General features: G+C 37.2%; 2 protein-coding genes and 1 non-coding gene across 3 annotated transcripts; 2 read left to right on the top strand and 1 right to left on the bottom strand.

Moving 5' to 3' along the window:
* The first annotated feature begins 3,315 nt into the window (after window positions 1-3,315).
* On the top strand, window positions 3,316-4,870 carry LOC21386444 (GATA transcription factor 16). Its single transcript, XM_024167251.1, has 3 exons — window positions 3,316-3,622; window positions 3,744-3,845; window positions 4,239-4,870. The coding sequence occupies exons 1-3, from the start codon at window positions 3,596-3,598 to the stop codon at window positions 4,584-4,586; spliced, it is 477 nt and encodes a 158-aa protein (XP_024023019.1). The 5' UTR covers window positions 3,316-3,595; the 3' UTR covers window positions 4,587-4,870.
* Window positions 4,871-13,545: 8,675 nt separating this feature from the next.
* On the top strand, window positions 13,546-13,652 carry LOC112092067. The gene has a single exon (XR_002902412.1). It is a non-coding gene; the product is annotated as a small nucleolar RNA R71 (small nucleolar RNA).
* Window positions 13,653-16,749: 3,097 nt separating this feature from the next.
* LOC112092065 lies at window positions 16,750-19,203 on the bottom strand. The gene is made up of 6 exons (XM_024167246.1): window positions 19,042-19,203; window positions 18,699-18,924; window positions 18,299-18,540; window positions 18,047-18,184; window positions 17,012-17,543; window positions 16,750-16,853 (listed from the first exon to the last, which is right to left on the bottom strand). The coding sequence occupies exons 1-6, from the start codon at window positions 19,201-19,203 to the stop codon at window positions 16,750-16,752; spliced, it is 1,404 nt and encodes a 467-aa protein (XP_024023014.1).
* Between the last annotated feature and the right edge of the window lie 1,459 nt (window positions 19,204-20,662).

Raw genomic sequence — 20,662 nt, 5'->3', positions numbered from 1 at the left:
TGTTAGTGTTTATGCCCTTAGGAATAAATGTAACAATATTCTTTGAGATATTTTGACTATTAATAAAGATTTGTTTATTTCATATGTCTATGTATTGTCCTCTTTATGTTCATAATAGTTGAATGTATGATAAGCAGACTGAAAGTCTGAGATTGTCATTCTAAATCTTTAGGTCATGCATGTAATGTGAAGAACATGCGGAAGACAAGAATCTAAAGATGATAGTCTAAATCTTATGATCCACAATCGATGGAATAAAGTTAGGCGCTTTATTCATGTTAAGATTGTTATGTTGTCTACTTCCTAACGGAGATGGCTTGTCTTGGTCGTCGGAGGTGGGACTCCATGGGTGGAGACATTGATATAGTTTCTAATGGTGAAATCTATATTGGATCGGACCAAAGTTGAATTGTTTTAATTAATAATTCTGTTTGAATAAAACAATTCACTTTTGATGAATTATATGTTGTCATCTTAATCCTGAGATGGATGATGAACTCGTATGCTTGACTTGTATCCTTTGATGTACTAAAGGGAGACATCCTGACATTATGTAAAGGTACGCTTGCCGGTACATTGGGGGTATGACTCGTGTATGCGTAGATTCGTTATTCATAGATAGTGGAATCCATAGCTCCTATAAAGAGTCAATGATATCCTCTTATGCATTATCAGTGGATTGGAAAATATAAGCGCTCAGGAAAATATGAGCGCTCAGCCATTGGACTACTCTGTGTTATCTAATGGTTTACTGTTTGTAATGATACGAATAGTATTTTTCTGATGGTATGATAATGGAACATAAGATAAATGTAATCGGGAAGGTAAAACGGAACTTGACCTCAAGTCGATTATGGATATCCTATGGGGATGATACACTAATATATTGAGTCATGGACTAGAGCTAATCAAAGCTTTGTAAATACGCTATATAAATCGAGAGTGCAGCTCTAGGCTTTTAGTGGAATAATGCTAGAGTTTTATAATCATGAGACGGACTTATTAGTGTACAAGTAGCGTTGTGATTATAGGAGCTTGATTTATAAATGTCCATCGGGTCCCTTTGCTAGCTCACATAATTTCCTGTAACGATACGGTGTATTTCCTACACATTGGTAACTTGTGTTATTTCCGTAAAAAGGGGTTCAAAGTTAATTCATGGGTGATTTATCGGGTGAATTAATTGATAAATTAATTCTAGATAAATTGGTTGATTATTGTTTTAAGAGTTGTTTAATATGGGAAAACTATTATATGACTGTTTTGATCAGGCAATTTCTCTATTGGGTTGCTTGAATCAAAACTGAGGCTCTATGCAAGTTTCCCGTATTGAAAAACTAGGAAAAATAACTTTCGTCAGTGCAGACCGGTCGACCGGTTGGGTAGACCGGTCCGGTCGACCAGTTAGTGAAGATAGGTTGACCGGTGAGTTATAACGTCTCTGTCATCGGTCGACCGGTTGTAACGTAAAATGCATGCTGACGTGGCAAAATTGACTCTGGATGCGATTAGAACTTTGGGAAACCTAATTGTTACGGAAGTATGACTTCCTAAACACTATAAATAGCCTATTAAGTCACATTACTCATAAGATCACTTGAGAGACTTTATGGAGGCTATTGATAAAAGATTCCTGAGAGGAAAAATTATTTAATTCTCAAGAACAGTTTTTTTCTTTGGCTCTCTTGTGATTGGAAGGAGATCAAGAATACCTAGAGGAGATTAAACGACGTGTGCCCACCCGCACACCGATTGTGGAAACGAGAATAGCAAAGAAGACCAGTTGGTTGAGGCTCTTCCTGTTGCTGTTTGGAACGCTTAGATTTGTCAGACGTGCAGTTTCCTGAAATCTCAAAAGGTATGTTTTAGATCTTTAGTATTTATGTTATATAGCATCATGAACATATTCTTGTTTGGCTTTGACGTTGATTAAAATTTTTAAATTCCACTGCGCACTCGATGCCATTTATTTTCTAACATTTTTGACATCAACACTTTGCAAGTTTATAATTTCAACGTTTAATTGCAAAATTCTTACATTCAAAACCACAAGTAATCGTATCCCTCTCCTGGATATGTTTGAGAGGAGAGAGATGGATAGGGAGATAGATAAAAGGAAAGTCCTAATCTCTTATTTAGTTGAAGGGACATAAGGAGAGAGGAGAGGTGGAGGGAGCCTCTCTCTATTTTAGACCCACTATTTTACTTACTTACTTTAATTGAAAGATTTATAAAATCTACCTATTAAAATTTAAAAAAAAAAACCATTTTATCCTTAAAAAATTTAATATAAAATTAAAAAAATATAAAAAAATAATTAAATAAATATTTATTCATCTATCATTTTTAACTCTATCTTCCTCTTACTAAACAACTCAAAAAAATACTTTAATCCTCTCCATATCTCACGTTTGCCATCCCTCATCTTCTCCACTCCTCTTAGTTAACAGAACCTAAGGCATTGTTCGGCAAAGTGGTTTTTAAGTGAAAAACTCAAGAAAAGGTTATTCGAGTTATAATTTTATTCGAGTTCATGTTCTTTTAAGTTTGAACTTGAGTTTGAACTCGAGTTTGAACTCGAGTTTGGAACTAAGACTCGAGTTCAAGTTTCCCCTTCAACTCGAGTTCAGAAACTCGAATTCAAGTTAATGAATAGTATTTTTTCTGTTCTTAAAAATGATATAACTTTTTCGTTTTAATTCTGATTGAGATGATTTTTTTTTCTATGCGTTAACAATGAAAAGACGAATAAAACTAGACCCATATACCCTATTAAAATTTTTCATCAGCATTGAGTTTTTATTAAAATACTATCTAAATACAAATTCAAGTTTTAACTTACTCAAACACAAACTCAAAAAAGATTCTTATCTCAAATCATAACTCAAATGTATATAACCAAACACAAACTCAAGTTACAATTTCAACTCAAGTTATAACTCAAACTCAACTCAAAATCTACACTCAAGTTATCTAACTCAAAAATATCAAAAGAACAAGTCCTAAGTTCCCAAAATGTGTGCCCTTTTAAATTCCTAAACCCAAGCAAAATAGAGCACAGAGCGAGTAAATTTGATTCCCTTAATCGCAGCGAGTGAGGAAAACACGCACGCTTGCATGTTGCCACGCGTCCGCCAAACCTTCCCTAAAAGTTGGCTTGGGCAACGTCACCCCTACTATTACACACCCAAAATCTTCAGGAAGGGCATTTTCGTCATTTGATAAAACTCTGAAATTAAAAATAAACAAAATCCCACTAATTCACTCGCTCACTGTTTCGGTAGAGTTTGCAGCCCTCGTTAGGGTTTTCGTGCATATCCAGTGGGCACTTTCTGTCGGTCTCACTCTCTTTCTCTCTCTAACTTTGTTTTTCTCTCTTCTGCCTCTTGAATTCTCAGAACCCATTTGCATGTCGGTCGCTTATAGAGCGTTTTATGCTCAATACATATCGTTGCCTCTCCGGTTTCAAGTCTTTCTTGGGTTTCGAGCTTGATTGAGAAATGATCATGGCTTTTCCGTCTTATTAGACACATACCCACTTGCTCATTCTCTCTCTCTCTCTCTCTCTCTCTCTCTCTCTCTCTCTCAGTGATTAATGGGCACGATGGATCTTGCAGGAAAGGTTGGTTTTTAAGGTTTTTGAACTTTGATCATGAACTTTGTAGTTTTTGGTTTTGTCATTTCTGTTGAGTAATACACGTTTGTTCTGATTGGTGATATGGAATATCGTTTGAAACAGGAAGGAATCATTTGGTGATGTTGAAGCAAATGAGAATAAAAGATCCTGTGTTGATTGCAGGACCACGAAGACTCCCCTGTGGCGTGGAGGCCCAGCTGGGCCCAAGGTCAGTCCAAATCCTTTTTTTATAAAAAAATAATAATTATTTTCTTTACTTTACTTTTCGTTAATTAATTCTTTTGTAGTGGTCGTTCTTTCTTATGTATTCTGTATTTCCACCGTTTGATTTCATACGTGTGTAATTAGTTGTTTTCCTTTTTTAATTACACGGGTTTGTGATTTTGTTTATTGGGTCGGTCTAATTTCTTTCTAGTCTTGGCTTTTCAGGCCGAATCTCTTAAACCTTTTTGGCCATAATTTTTTTTTATTGACATCTGGGTTTTGATTATGAATTATCACATTATAGAATTGCACATCTGAATTAAGTAGTTAATTTATGATGATTCTTCATCATGGTTAAAACAAATGGTATTTAAATTGGGTTTTTTTTTTTTCCCAGTCTCTATGCAACGCCTGTGGGATCAGGTACAGGAAAAAGATGGTTTCTGTAATGCGTATGAGCACAGGGAGTTCAAGTGAGAGGATTAAGAGAGATAGAACTCACACTCATTCCAACACTAGTAATAGTACCACCTTAACAAACGACACAAACACTAGTGTTGGCAAAGACAAAGATTTCAATGAAACCTTGAAAGTGAAATTGGACGACTTTGGAAAAGAGGTTTTGTCACAAAAGTCCCGCCCGGTTGTGAAAAAACAGAGGTGTCGTAGGAAGAGGAAGTTGAGTGAGGAAGAACAAGCTGCCGTTTTGTTGATGTCTTTGTCTTGTGGATCTGTTTTTGCTTGAGCATTTTATTTTTTATTTTTTTGGGTTCTTTTTCTTAAAGGTGTAGTTGGGGTGATATAAAGTGAAGAAAACCCTACTAGGCATATAGTTGTCTTTGGCTTCTATTGTTCTTTGGAGAATTCTGTGGTGGGGTGTGAAAAAATATCATACTGCGTTTTAACCGCGGATCACATTAATTTTAACGTAGATCTAACAGTTTGAACCTTTCTTATACTTAGGTATACTCTAAGTGCATAATTCTACTGTTCTTTATGATAGTTTGACTTTGAATTTTCAATTATGGAAGTGATATTATACACTAATACACCCCACCTTTTGTTATTTTGGGGTTTCTTTTAAGTGGAAAGAGAAGTGAGGGAAAGTCAACGAACTAGGAAGTGATGATTTTGTGAGGGTAACATTCCTGTTTTTTGGTACCATGTTAAGTACAATGTAAATATTATTGGAAGTACGTTGAATTTAATATAGATATGTTCTTTTTCATTTGGCATGTGATGCTACTTGTTTGTTGACATTTTATGGTTTGAGTGTTTGACTAACCAATGAATGAGATGAAAAGTATTTTGGATGTTTTGAGAATTTTATTTTGGGGCATATTTGCTGTTTTATGTCTGATAAATGTAAACCCAAGGGGAAAAAGATGTGCAGATCTGAAGATAAGAAAGTCAATATAACCTCCAAAATTTTGGACTCTGTTTGGTTGGAAATATCAAAGAAGGGAGGATGGAGAGAGTTTGAAAGATAGTGAATGTGAAGTGATGGAGAGGGTTATATTAATCTTTTATCTTACTTGGTAAGAGATGGTGAGAGGGGGTGTTGAAACGATAGATGAGCGGTTATTTGTTTACTATATTGCCATTTTTATTATTTCTTGATGATTTTTTTTTAATAATAAATTGCCTTTCCAAGCTTGAATTGATGTATTTTATGAATCCTTTCGGATTAACTTTTGTAGGGCCATTTTGTGGGTCTAATAATAGTGCTTATTCCTTCATCTCCTCTCATTTTACTCTCTCCCTTCTCATTAAACAAGAGATTTACTCTACCTCCACCCTTTTTTATCCTTCCATCTCTCCCTTCACATGTGGTTGGAGGAAGAGATGCAGGGTTAAAGATTGGAGAGAAAGATGTGATACCTTGTTTGGCTGGAGGGAGGAGAGAAGGAAGAAGAGAAGAGAGATTAAAGGGATGTATCTCTCCCTCTGGGTGCATGAACTACTTCTAATAATGAAAAGATCCATAATATTTATATTTAAATGGACTATTTTACCCTTAAAAATATCATTGTGAAATACTAAAGGGACTTTTTCTGGTGTTTTTTTTAGAACTACTCATCAAATTGAATCTAGTCAAAAGTCAAATCAAATTGAAAAAGTAAAACATATCTGACGGTTGATAAGTATGGAACACCGTTATTCTCAAAAAAGAGGGAACACCTGAGAAATTCTTAATATTAAAATGAAAGGTTTTCGTTATCAAATGTTTTTTTTTTCTTGAAAAATTCCATTAGCCTAATTGGCTTGATTCACGATGTTATCTTCAATTTGGCTGCCTTGATTTGCAGTGTTGTTTCTTGTTCTTCTTGGAGGCATGGCTTCAGATCAATTCTCTCACCGGAATTCTTCGCGTTAACCAGAGATTTTGGGTTCATCCCTAGTGGAGTCGCCAATTGGTGATAAAAATTCATCAACAGAATAATAATGAATTTTTTTACGATTAATGCGATTTAAATGAACCAAAACACTATTAAAAGCAATTAAACAACAGGAACACACAAGAATTATGGTGGTTCACCATTGGTTTGAGAGCTTTGTCCGCTATGAGGAGGAGAGGAAATTTACTACTTTGGAAGAGCATACACGAACTAATGCTTAAAATGAGACTTAGGGATTTTCTGACTCATAATCTTTTATTTATAACTTAAGTCACCGCCCATAAACTTTTCCTATTTGAATTTGAGTTATTTTTTTTTATTTTTTGAGATAGTTTCTTAAAAGATAGATATTACAATCAATCAGGACGGTTTTCTTATTTAAATTTCATATATTTGGTTTATCAATAGTAAATCTCTAAGCAAATCTAGCGAATCTCATCTCTTGTGTAGTCTTAACTCTGCAGAAGTTTCTTCGCCTACATTTGTTGATACGGTCGGCTTCATGTTGTCCTTTGTTTTCTTCTTGAGCAATCGACCTCTTTCTTCATATGCCTGATTTCTTTCTAGCGGTCTGCTCTTAAGAGAGTTACCTATTGATGTGGTGCCTAGGGCTGAGCTGCCATTGATCATTTAGTGTTCTCATTTAAGGCGTGTGGGCGTATCTAAGGTCCTATTTAGAGTTCGGCGTCTTACACTACAACAATTATCATACACTATTTCAATTTTTTTCATCTTTTTTATTCTGCACCCCTTAATTAAACATTTCTTAGGATGTCTTTTTTTAAGGTTACTAAGAACGAGGAGAGGAAGAAAAAAAGAAAAAGAAAGAAAGAAAGAAAGCAAGAAAAAAAAAGAGAAATTTTAAAAAATATCCCTTAAAATGGACCCCTCCTAAATTAACATTGCCCTTTAAATTTATACTCTTTTGAACTATAACTAATCAAAGGTTTGTTAAATAGATTATCAAAATTTGTCCATTGGTAAATTAGAAGATGCCACGTAATATGAACCACATCAACAACGTGACGAAACCCGATACCAAATATAGAATACGACTCAAGACCTCTCAAGATTGATGAAAATCGCGACTCGTTGCTTAGCTAAGCAAGAACTTTAATATGGTGAAGACGCCACAAACGAGTATCAAAATTCCGTTTGATAAGTCAAATTGAACGCCACAAGGAATCCTTGATAAGTTTGGAAAATTTTCTTCAAGAACTCGAGAAGAATATCTCACAATATGAATAAACAACAAAAACTGTTTTGCGCTATCTGAAAGCTAGCCTTAAATAGTCGAATCTTTTGTGAAGAGTTTTTAATTGTAAAAGTCATAATCTACCCTTAATGAGATAAAACACGCCTAAAATAAATCCTAGGAAGGAATCTGAATTTGACTCAAAATCTTTCCTTCTAAACACGCCTATAATGGAATTCAAATTTTAAATTGAAACTTAAAACTAAAAAATAGGATTATAACGAAATCAAATCTTGATCTGCAATCTTGACTTGATCCCTTGCTGAAAAACACGTCCACATCCGCTTGGACTTCCCCTTGTACGTGTATCTTGGAATGACATGCAAGTTGGCCGTGCAATGGCTCAATGAACGTGTATGACTGATTGCCTCTCTTTCGGATCAACTTTGATGAGTAAAATCAGCATTTGTTCACCTTTAGTAGTGAAGACTCTCTCTTCTTGTTGTAGAACTCTCCGGACTAAGTTATTTAACTTTTCTTTGACTTTTTTAGCTTGATTCCTCGTCACCGGACCAACTGAGACTTAAATTGAATTGTGAGTATTCATTGCATCCCTGATGTCCTCATCATTCCCCCTCTTAAAAAGTATTTGTCCTCAAATCATCACTACATCAAAAGGACTCAAGTCAGTAACATTGAAAGCATCACTAACATTGTACTCACCAGGTAAGTCAAGTCTGTAGGCATTGTCATTGATCCGTTCTAGCACTTGAAAAGGACCATCTCCTCTGGGCAGCAACTTAGAACGTCATTGTGCTGGAAATCTTTCTTTTCTCATGTGTAACCATACCCAATCACCGGGCTCAAAAACCAGCTTGTGACGTCCCTTGTTAGCTTGCTTGATGTATTGTTCGGTTCTTCTCTCTATGTTGAGCCGTGCCTTCTCATGGAGTTGCTTCACAAATTATACCTTCTTTTTACCATCTTAGTCCACATGCTCAGAAACATGTAAATGTGATAAATCTAAAAGAGTTAAAGGATTAAAACCATAAACAATTTCAAACGGTGAGAATTTAGTAGCAGAATGAATAGTACGATTATAAGCAAACTCAACATGTGGTAAACAATCCTCCCACGTCTTAATGTTTTTACTAATGACAACCCTCAACAAAGTGGATAAAGTCCTATTAACTACTTCTGTTTGACCATCGGTTTGAGGATAATAAGTAGTAGAAAATAAAAGTTTCGTTCATAGTTTTTCCCATAATGTCTTCCAAAAGTAACTTAAGAACTTAGCATCCCAGTCGCGTACCATGTAACCTCACAATCTCTCTAAAGAATAAGTCTGCAACATGAGAAGCATCGTCAGTCTTATGACAAGGCATAAAATGAGCCATCTTAGAAAAATGATCTACAACCACAAAGATTGAATCACTACCACGCCTACTCCTAGGTAAACCCAAAACAAAGTCCATTGAAATATCAATCCAAGGTGAACTAGGAATAGGTAGAGGTACCCTCGATTTAGCTTGCCTACAAGTGACACACCTACCACAAATTCTCTTAATAGCCCGTTTCATGTGTGGCCAATAGAAGTGCTCCTGCAACATAGCTAGGGTTTTGGCGACTCCAAAGTGTCCAATTAATCCCCCACTATGGGATTCCTCAACTAACAAGTCTCTCATTGAACAATTAGGCACACACAATTTATTCTCTAAACAAGAAGCCCTCATGCCTATATAACTTACCTTCTGCAACCTTTTCACAAGCTCTATAAACTTCCCTAAATTTGTGATCATCATGATAAAGGCCTTTAATGTGTTCAAAACTAAGGAATTTAGCATCAAGAGTAGATATTAAGGCATACCTGCGTGAAAGTGCATCCGCAACCACATTTTTCTTACCTTGTTTATACCGAATGACATAGGAAAAAGTCTCAACGAATTCAACCCATTGAGCATGTCTCTTGTTCAGCTTGTGTTGGCTTTTTAAATGCTTCAAGGATTCATGATCCATACGAATCATAAACTCCTTTGGCCACAAGTAGTGCTGCTATGTCTCTAGAGCTCGGACCAATGCGCACAACTCTTTGTCATAAGTGGGGTAGTTAAGTGCAGTCCCGCTTAGCTTCTCGCTAAAGTACGCAAGTGGTCTCCCATCCTGCATAAGAATAACGCCTATACCTACACCAGAAGCATCACATTCGATTTCGAACGTTTTAGAAAAGTTGGGTAAAGCAAGTAAATGGGCGTGAGTAAATTTGTGTTTAATAAGCTAGAACGCCTTATCTTGTTCTTCTCCCCATTTGAACACAACGTTCTTCTTCATAACTTCGGTAAGCGGTGCAGTGATGGTGTTAAAATCTTTCATGAACCTCCTGTAAAAATTAGTAAGTCCATGAAAGCTTCTAACATTATGGTTACGCCCAAACGTGTACAAAAATAAGCGGTCAATTGTAGTACAATTTGGACGGTCGATCCCACGAGGAAGTGACAAATTGAACAAGAAACGATTAGCAAATAAAAAGCGTTAGGAGATAGATAATAAAGTAAAAATAAAAGAGAATAGAATTTTTGTTGAGAAGTTTAAGTGTAAGAAAAATATAGGAGAAAATTATATAATTAAAACCGGTAAGGCGTTGAGATTCCTCTATATGCTTCGTTCACCCGAATGGATTTTGATTTTTGAGATTACTCAATTGAAAGTTTCACATCCCAAACTAACAATCGGAAAATATATATTTGAAGAACATGTGAATTAAAATGTATTCGAGTGAGTAAAATTCTTACTTTTAGTATTAGGAAAAATCATCTTAAGAGAAATCTAAGAGCGATAATATATTATTGGCAATATTGCAGTAAAAGACTACTCATAAAACAATATATATCAATATATAGTATCACGCAACAATCACATAAAAAGAGCTTGACTAGATTTATATAAAAGTTGACAATAAAATATATCAATATGAGAAATTAGAAGAAGATAGAAGAAAATTAATCACTCAAATATATAAACTTTGAAGAACAAATAGAGAATCAAAATCCACTCGAGATCACTTCACATATAGGTTTCTCTCTAACCTCACCAAAGAGAAAAAGATGTCTAAACTTAGGCAAAAAATTAACAACCCTAATCACCTTGACAATGACCCTATTTATAGAGTTTTTAGGCATGTAAAAAAAAACACTCAGCAAGAAAAACATAAAAGGACGTTTTTTTATCAAATTAAGTTGGATTTACAAGGCTTTATGTTGAGATTGAATGCTGGAATTATCCCAACGGAACCAAAATAGAGCTGGCTGAAGAATCCCAACGGGTGGGACACGTGTCACGCTAGGAGAGGCTGAGCGGAATAAATTGCCGACCACTGCATCAATGTCGACACGTGGAGCGCTGTGATTCGCGGAGAAGAAGAATGGCCGACATCTGCTTCCGTTGGAGACACGCGGCGCGCTGTGAGTGGAAGCTTCAACACGGCCGGGGCCCACGCGGAGAGAAGCGAAGAAGCGCCTGACGCGCGCGTGGAGGAGACTCGCCCGGAGGAAGGATCCGTGCGCGCCAAGCGCATGTACGCGTGGGGACAGCTGGGTCCCACGCGGCTGAGCGTGCCAGAAAATGACACGTGGCGCACTGAGGAGAAAAGCGCGGCTTGGCTTGGCTCGGACGGCTGGCTGACGGCTGATGGGCCTCAGATGGGCTTTGGGCTTCTCTTTCTCTTTATAGTTTTGGCCCAAGTGTCTTATTTTCTTACAAAATAAAATAAAATAAATTAAATTAAAATACGTTCACAAAATATTAATTTCACGAAAATATTTAATTAAAACTCAATTTATTTAGCAATTATGAACAATTTAGGTGCACTTTCATGCACTTATCACAACCCCCAACCAGCTTATTTCTAGTCTCTAGCAATTCAAGCGAAAGAAAAATCATGTCAAGCCGAAAATTCAAATCGAAACTAGCAAAATCACCTAAGCAATCAAACAAAACATTAGTAAGTCATCAGAAAATGCTATCAAAACTACTTCAGTCATAACTCCAGAGTCGTGTGTGTGTGCACCAAACCGTACCCCTCTTACCACAGTCCATAACACAAATATCACCGTAAAACTCACCAAGGAAAAGTCTCAACTCAATTTTCCTCACGGGTGTCAGAAATATTTTAATGCAAAGGGTTTTCACTCATGGAGTTAGAAGTCAATCAATCAACGCTCAAGTGATGGAAGGAAATTTAAGGATAAGCTAATAAACAAACATTGATCAAATGATAAGCAAATCAAATATCTCGAACAATCCATCACTCAAACCGTAAACAAACTTTCAGAATTTCATTCTGGTCAAAAGGAAGATCTCATAAACAAACAAAGAGCCAAAAAATACAAACAAATATACACAAACTCTTTTTTTTCTTTTCTTGTTTTTTTTTTTGTTTTTATGATTTTTTTCCTTTTCTTTTTTTTTAAGGCAAGAGACACCATGCATTTGATGAAGCTGACGTAGTAAGGAATTCTTTTGACTGGTTGCTATGCGGCACAAGACGTGAGTGCAACCAAACTACGTAAACATTGATGATAAATGATGCTCTTGCTCTTTTTCTTTTTTTTTTTAGAAGAAATACAAAAGAAAAATGATAAATATCTACAACACATGGCTCAATTCTAAAAATTATTCCTAATCAGAAATCATCCCTCAAGCAAATGTCACAAGTCAAGCAATGATGCTCCGTTAATGAATCAACCAACTCAAAAGATCAATGAAAGTTCAAAAAGTTGTTTTCTCAACTCTCACAACTCACCAAAAATGAAAAACTTAAACTCGGGAGTTTTTCTCAACTAGATGTGTCAGCAACCATCTTACCACAAGGTTTGGCATGTGCGCAAAAAGAACTCTGGAAATCATTTCTTGGTAATTAAGATAGCAAAAACTGACTCAAACCGAACATTTTGAAATCATACTCAGATAATCTCGTAAAAATTTTGACCCAAAATAACAACAAGACAAAAATTAATCTCACGCATGAATATGCTCACCACCCCTAACACAAAATCAGACAGTGTCCTCAATGTCTAAAAATATATGCAATATGAAGAAGACATAAAAATATATGCAATATGAAGAAGACAGGGAAAGAAAACACCTGGATGATGAACATTGGAACAAAGCCAAGCCTCCTGAATTGATTCGCCAAAACACACAAACAAATATAAAATCACACAATAACAAACTGCAAATAAAAGCACGCAAAACACACCAATCGAAACAAAGAAATAAAAATATGATACAAAAGTGTGGAAACAAACTCCTCAAGGTTGGCCCTTTGGGTTTGACTGAGCTTGTGAAGGGAACTTGCTGCGTTCTTGAACAGTCAAAGCTCCAGTCAGCTTCGTGATTTGACTCTTCATCTCTTTACTTTCTTCCACCATTTGCGTGAAGAGTGACTCGAACTTCTGATTCGTCTTACTCTGCGCCTCCATGAAAGATTGTAAGGTGTTCTCAAGAGAACTCCTTGGCTGTTGCGCATTGTATTGAGGTGTAGAATACACCTTTGGTGATTGCGGCTGTTGCTCAGTCCTCCATTGTCCTCCTGATGGTTGCGCTTGGTTGGAATCTCTTCAACTGAAGTTTGGATGGTTCCTCCAGCCAGGATTGTATGTGTTAGAGAAGGGTTTGTTGTATGCCCCTAAAGTATTGCATTGCTCCTCGTAAACCCCCATCATTTCACCATAAGCAGGATAATCCTTAGCTAGATGTTGCACCCCACCACAGACAAAGCATGGTCATGTGTCTCTGCCCTTGCGACCATGTGGATTCTTCTACATTCTTTGCCTTTGAGGGCCCCAATTTGCCTTGTCAAAGATTCGACTTGGGCTTTGAGGTTGTCCTCCTCCCTTAATTGATAGATTCCAACTGGTCGGGACCTATTGGTGCTGTCAGTAACACTTGGACCAGTTCATGTGTGGGCTTTCTCGGCTAACTCGTTAAGATACTCAAAAGCCTCCTCCTCGGGATCCTTTTGGAGAAACTCACCATTGCACATCATCTCCACAAATTGGCGCTCTCGAATCGTGAGTCCTTCGTAGAAATAACTGACGAGGCGCCAACTCTCGTAACCATGGTGAGGACACTGATTTAACAGATCCTTGAACCGTTCCCAAACTTGATACAGAGTTTCATTGTCCTTCTGGGTCAAGGTCGAGATCTGTCGCTTCAGACCATTGGTCTTATGGTGAGGGAAATACTTGTTGAAAAATGATGTTGTCATTTCTTCCCAAGTTCTAATAGACCTAGGTTGCAGAGAATACAACCAGCTTTTAGCCTTGTCCTTCAAAGAGAAAGGAAAGAATTTCAATCGCACAGAGTCTGCGGTTTCAGCTCGGTTGTGAAAAGTGGCCACTACTTCTTCAAACTCCGTCGTATGAACGTATGGATTCTCGCTCTCTAACCCATGAAAGGTCGGCAAGAGTTGGATCATGCCCGGCTTGAAATCCAAATTCGACATATTAGGGGGAAACATTATGCATGACGGTGTGGCCGTACGTGTAGGGTGAAGATAATCGTTCAACGTCTTCTGCTGGACCTCCTCGTTTTGAGCCATCATGAACGGATTTGCAACTGCTAATGAGGCTGGGGTCGAGGGAGGACTAGACGTGCGGGAAGAAACTTCACTAGGGTTGTCCGGTCTTCTTGCAAATCTCCCCGAGTCGTCTCTATAACGATTCATTCACTCTACAACGTTTCACTTTTTTTTATTATTATTTTTTTTTCTTTTTTTTTTAATTTTTTTTAACAAAGAAAACAATAATGTAGAACCGCGAATCGCAACCCCCAAGAGTGCTCCCAGGAAAGATTAGTGGGGCGAAGCCTCCTTAAAAACCAACCTCCTAGACAGAGCAACGTTCCCAGGAAAGACTGGTGGCGTAGAACGCTAACAGGAACCAGCCTCCTAGACAGAACTCCCTTAGTTCGTACTTTTCAACATTTCCACAAAATTGCTTGAAAATTTATTAAATTTTATGATGTGTTTTATGAAATGTTAAATGTTAGATATTAGTACCCTAAGTTAATATTATTCTAAAACCTACAAATTATGAGAAATTAAGAGTCCTAATTTAATGTCTAAATTGATCACTTAAAAGTCACAACCTAAAAATCCCAACCTAAAAATTAATATTATTTATGAATGAAAAATTAAATTAGGCTATTGAATTCAATTAAATACTAATAAATAAAGGGAGGAGAAAAAATAATAATAATAATAATAATAATAATAAAATACACCAACATCTACCAATAACGGTTGAAGTGAAAAGAAATTAAAAGAAAATAAAGAAAAGGAATCCTAAATAGGTATTAAGAAACGAAAGAGTATACAATTTTGACAAAAACTAATAAACACACTTTTTTTTTTCTTTTAGAAACAACAGAAAATGAGAACTACGGGGCAAACATAATAAACAAAAGTAAAATAAAAAAAATAAAAAAAAATAAAAAAAACTTAATAAAATAAACTATTAACTAATATTAAAAACCAAAAGAAAGAAACTGTCAGAAACAAAATGACAATAATCATTAAAACGTAATACTAATAACAAGCAACATTCAACATTTTTTTTTAACAAATTAAAAAAAAAAGTAAACAAATAAAAAGAAAACCTATCAAGCTAATAAAGAAAACTTAACAAACACAAGAAACTGAAGACCGACTACAAACTAATATAACAAAATAAAGAAATTTTTTTTTTTTTGAAACGTGCCAAACAAAAAGAGTAAAAGAAGTAAAAGACTAATAGTACTTACTTATTTGGTTAATTATCTACTGAACAATCTTGTTGACGCACCTCCCCGGCAACGGCGCCAAAATTTGGTTACGCCCAAACGTATACAAAAACAAGCAGTCAATTGTAATATAATTTGGACGGTCGATCCCACGAGGAAGTGACAAATTGAACAAGAAATGATTAGCAAATAAAAAGCGTTAGGAGATAAATAATAAAGTAAAAATAAAAGAGAATAGAATTTTTATTGAGAAGTTTAAGTGTAAGAAAAATATAGGAGAAAATTATATAATTAAAACCGGTAAGGCGTTGAGATCCCCCTATATGCTTCGTTCACTCGAATGGATTTTGATCTTTGAGATTACTCAATTGAAAGTTTCACATCTCAAACTAACAATCGGAAAATATATATTTGAAGAACATGTGAATTAAAATGTATTCGAGTGAGTAAAATTCTTACGTTTAGTATTAGGAAAAATCATCTTAAGAGAAATCTAAGAGCGACAATATACCATTTGGTAATATTGCAGTAAAAGACTACTCATAAAACAATATCTATCAATATATAGTATCATGCAACAATCACATAAAAATAGATTGACTAGATTTATATAAAAGTTGACAATAAAATATATCAATATGAGAAATTAGAAGAAGATAGAAGAAAATTAATCACTCAAATATATAAACTTTGAAGAACAAATGGAGAATCAAAATCTACTCAAGATCACTTCACATATATGTTTCTCTCTAACCTCACCAAAGAGAAAAAGATGTCTAAACTTAGGTTAAAAATTAACAACCCTAATCACCTTGACAATGGCCCTATTTATAGAGTTTCTAGGCATGTAAAAAAACACTCAGCAAGAAAAACATAAAAGGACGTTTTTTTATCAAATTAAGTTGGATTTACAAGGCTCTATGCTGAGATTGAATGCTGGAATTATCCCAACGAAACCAAAACAGAGCTGGCTGAAGAATCCCAACGGGTGGGACACGTGTCATGCGAGGAGAGGCTGAGCGGAATAAATTGCCAACCACTGCATTAATGCCGACACGTGGAGTGCTGTGATTCGCGGAGAAGAAGAACGGCCGACATCTGCTTCCGTTGGAGACACGCGGCGCGCTGTGAGTGGAAGCTTCAACACGACCGGGGCCTACGCGGAGAGAAGCGAAGAAGCGCCTGACGTGTGCGTGGAGGAGACTTGCCCGGGGGAAGGATCTGTGCGCCCCAAGCGCGCGTACGCGTGGGGACAGTTGGGTTCCACGCGGCTGAGCGTGCCAGAAAATGACACGTGGCACACTGAGGAGAAAAGCGCGGCTTGGCTTGGCTTGGACGGCTGGCTGACGGCTGATGGGCCTCAGATGGGCTTTGGGCTTCTCTTTCTCTTTATAGTTTTGGCCCAAGTGTCTTATTTTCCTACAAAATAAATTAAATTAAATTAAAATAAAATACTTTCACAAAATATTAATTCCACGAAAATATTTAATTAAAACTCAATTTATTTAGCAATTATGAACAATTTAGGTGCACTTTCATGCACTTATCACATTACCTACATTGGAGGGGGTCGGCCACTCTTGGATGGCTTGGATCTTCTCTTCATCAACCTCAATTCCTTTAGCACTCACAACAAAACCTAGAAAAACAAGCTTATCAGTGCAGAAAGTACACTTTTTGAGATTATCATATTCTCCTTTCTAAATACCTGAAAAACCGAGTGTAAATGTGAGGCATGATCATGCAAACTCTTGCTATAAATTAGAATATAATCAAAATAGACAACAAAAAATTTACCAATGAAAGCACGCAAGACATGATTCATTAAGCGCATGAAAGTACTAGGTGCATTAGTTAATCTAAACGGTATGACTAACCACTCATACAACCCATTTTTAGTTTTAAACGCTGTCTTCCATTCGTCTCCTTCATTCATTCGTATTTGATGATACTCACTCTTAAGATCGATTTTAGAAAACACACAAGAACCATGTAGCTCATCCAACATATCATCTAAGCGATGGATAGGGTGTTGATACTTTACCATTATGTTGTTGATGGCTCGATAATCAACACACATCCTCCATGTCTCATCCTTCTTAGGCACTAGAATCACCGGAACTGCACAAGGACTCATGTTTTCTCTCACGTGCCCTTTCTCCATCAATTCTTCGACTTGCCTTTGAAGCTCCTTCGTCTCTTCCGGGTTGCTCCTATATGCGGGTCGGTTTGGAATTAATGCACCTGGAACAAAGTCGATTTGATGTTCAATCCCTCGGATAGGTGGTAAACCATGCGGTACCTCCTCGAGAAACACATCCTCGAATTCCTGCAAGAGAGAAACAACAACACTAGGCAACACAGAGTCAAGTTGGTTAGTGTTTAAAAAGGTCTCCTTGTACATGAGTACAATCATCGGCCGTTTTGAAATCAACGCTCGCTTAACCTGACTTGTTTTGCATTGAAATTTCTTTGTTTTCTCTCTGTTTTTATCTCCTTGGCTAAACTTTTCTCTCTTTTCTTCCTTACCAGATTCAACATTACTCTCTTTTTTTCTTTCTTTGGCCGTGTATCTCTCTTTTCCCTCACTCTCACTATGCACGACCTCCTTCTCTTTTTACTCTCATTGTTTTGTTATCTCATGTTCTTTTGTTCATTCAGTTTTTGCAACCTCACTTGGTCCTCATAGACTTGTTTTGGTGTCAACAGAACTAGAGTGATAGTCTGTTGGTTGTGCGTAAATGAATACTTGTTGGTGAAGCTGTCATGCTGCACATGCTAGTCAAATTGCTACGGTCTTTCGAAAAGGAGATGTCCCGCTTGCATTGGTACCACGTCGCACAATACTTCATCCTCATACTTACCAATTCGAAACGGTACAACAACCTGCTTTGTAACCTTCACTTCACCGCTATTATTCAACCATTGTAGCTTGTAAGAACGATGGTGCTTAAATGTTGTGAGCCCTAACTTTTCAACCATTGAAGTGCTAGCAACATTAGTGCAACTACCGTCATCGATAATAACACTACATAACTTGTCTTTCACGTGGCAACGAGTGTGAAAGATGTTCTCCCGCTATACTTCTTCTTCCTTTTCTTTAGCTTGCAAGTTTAAGGCTCGACATGCGACTAGCCCAAGCATCTCACCATGATCTGCCCCGAACTCCTCATCTCCTATGGGGGTGTCCTTCAATGGTGGCATGTCATCTAGATCATCTTCATCTTCAGACTCAATTTCTCCATTTTCCTGAATCACTATAACTCGCTTATTTGGACATTGGTTAGCTGTGTCCTCTTCCTTGACATTTGAAACACTTAATCTCGCTAGAACGAGTAGAAGTAGGGGCTGATTTACCTTGAAAGGCCGTGGTATTGGTGGTTGGTTTGTGCTCAGGTTTGGCCTTCAAGGTGGACGAGTTTTCTTCTTTCTTTGGATAGTTCGTCCTCCAAGGTGTTGCACTCGAATTTCGCAGGGCTGGTACCACCCCTCTTGAGTTGCCGCTCAACTTTGATTGCCATATGCACCAAATCCTCCAATTCCACATAATGGTGTATTTTAATTGTGTTAGCAATCTCTCGGTTTAAACCATTCAAAAATCTGGCCATTGTCACCTCCCGATCCTCCTCCACATTGGCCCTTATCATAGCTATCTCCATCTCTTTAAAATACTCATCAACGCTCCGGTTACCTTGATGGAGACCTTGCAGCTTGAGGTATAGATCTCGGTAGTAGTGACTTAGTACAAATTGTCACCTCATCACCCTTTTCATCTCATCCTAAGTTTCAATAGGACGTTCTCCGTTTTGCCTCCTACTGGTGCATACTTGGTCCCACCACACAATAGCATAATCAATAAATTCGATTGCAGCAAGTTTTACCTTCTTTATTTCGGAGCAGTTGTGACAGTCGAAAACCAACTCCGTATTCTTTTCCCACTCGAGATATGCTTCGGGATCACTTTTTCCTTGAAACGCAGGAATTTTCATCTTGATACTTCCCAAGTTGTTATCCGCTCAGTTCCTAGCTTCTCTATTCCGTCCATATCTCTTATGGCTGCCCACTGACATTCTATCAAACTCCTCTTCTAAATTGTCCCCTTCAAATTCACTAATATCCTCAACTCCCCTTCGGTGGATCATGTTCTTCCTTGGAGCGTTCAGAGTAATTGGTGGTTGATCCTATTGTGTTCCCTCTTCTACGCTATCCAATCTCTCATGTAAGTGTTCGAACTCCACCCTCATCATCCGCCTCATCTCTCCCATTAATGCTTGCATTTGTAGATTCGGATTAACGGTAGGTGGAATCTCTTCGCTTGTGTTTTTCTCCTGATTTTGCGACATGATTAAAAGGTGTTTCACTTGAATAAGGGTGTAAGAATTGAGCCCGAACCCGCAAAACCCAGTTGACCCGACCCGATCCAACTTGAGATTCAAAATTTTTTTTTTAAAAACTCGGATTCAAATAGGCCCAACCCGCAATGTGCGGGTTGGGCCGCAGGCCAGGCAACAACTCACCCGAGTTGCCCTGACCCACCCGAGTTTCCTGGGTTTGTAATGTGCGGAATCAGCTTTGCAACCCAGTAGCCCTAAGTCTAACTAATCGCTAATCCTTCCTCGCAGCCTCCCTCGCCTCTAGCCTCCCAAATCCTTCCTCCGCATCTCGCTTCCGTGGCTCAGCCTCCATCTCGCCTCCATGGCTCCGCCTCCATCTTGCCTCCGTGGCTCCGCATCTCGCCTCTCTCCATTTTGCTTATGTTTTCACCGTAAGTGTTCCTTATTCGATTCTATTAATGTTTGTTCTCTTTGTCTTCGTTCTTCTTCGTCTGTCTGTCCATGGGTTTGGTCGCCTCAGGCTAAGGCTTAACTCAACCAATCTCGTTCATTGTATCTCTCTCCTTTCTTTTCTTTTACCTTTAGATAATACACAGACTTTTAATAATTGATCAGGTGAGTGCAAGATTTCGATTTCAATTTGCTTCAGATCCATTTTCAATTTTCCCCTCCTTTTTTTCTTTTTTCTCCTTCAAAATCCTTTCTTTCTCCAACGACCCATTTCGCCAATCTAGGCGAATTTAACTTTTTTTTTTTTTTTTTTTTTTACCAAGTGTAGATGGCCTGATCTATTATATATATTATGTTGAAGTTGGAACATGATATTATATGTTGATTTAGAAAAAAAAAAAAAAAAAAGACACCATGACTATCCAATTGAATCCGCATGGACATAAAAAAAAAAGACACCATGACAAAAAAAAAACACATATTATATAAAATGGACATTTTATATTTATTGAATCCGCATGCTGTCCACGAATGCATACATTCACACAACTAATAGAACTCCACTATTATTAGTCATGGATCATACCGTATTTAGAGATGAGAAGCATCAGAGAGTTTTTCTGTTATTAGTCAGTAAGCGTTCTTTTTTTTTTTTTTGTGGTGG

Source organism: Morus notabilis, unplaced genomic scaffold (genome assembly GCF_000414095.1).
Source record: "Morus notabilis unplaced genomic scaffold, ASM41409v2 Scaffold1180, whole genome shotgun sequence".
Taxonomy (NCBI): domain Eukaryota; kingdom Viridiplantae; phylum Streptophyta; class Magnoliopsida; order Rosales; family Moraceae; genus Morus; species Morus notabilis.
The sequence above is the reverse complement of the archived record's forward strand: the minus strand, read 5'-3'. Positions and strand labels throughout refer to the sequence as shown.

Excerpts from the sequence above, each read along its gene's own strand:
- LOC21386444 (XM_024167251.1), top strand. The coding sequence starts at position 3,596 with ATGGGCACGATGGATCTTGCAGGAAAG. Across the intron at positions 3,623-3,743 it reads CGATGGATCTTGCAGGAAAG|GAATCATTTGGTGATGTTGA; the intron begins GTTGGTTTTTAA and ends TGAAACAGGAAG. Across the intron at positions 3,846-4,238 it reads GAGGCCCAGCTGGGCCCAAG|TCTCTATGCAACGCCTGTGG; the intron begins GTCAGTCCAAAT and ends TTTTTTTCCCAG.
- LOC112092065 (XM_024167246.1), bottom strand. The coding sequence starts at position 19,203 with ATGAAAATTCCTGCGTTTCAAGGAAAAAGTGATCCCGAAGCATATCTC. Across the intron at positions 18,541-18,698 it reads GCGGCAACTCAAGAGGGGTG|CGAGATTAAGTGTTTCAAAT; the intron begins GTACCAGCCCTG and ends TACTCGTTCTAG. Across the intron at positions 16,854-17,011 it reads TGTCTTGCGTGCTTTCATTG|GTTTTGTTGTGAGTGCTAAA; the intron begins GTAAATTTTTTG and ends TTGTTTTTCTAG.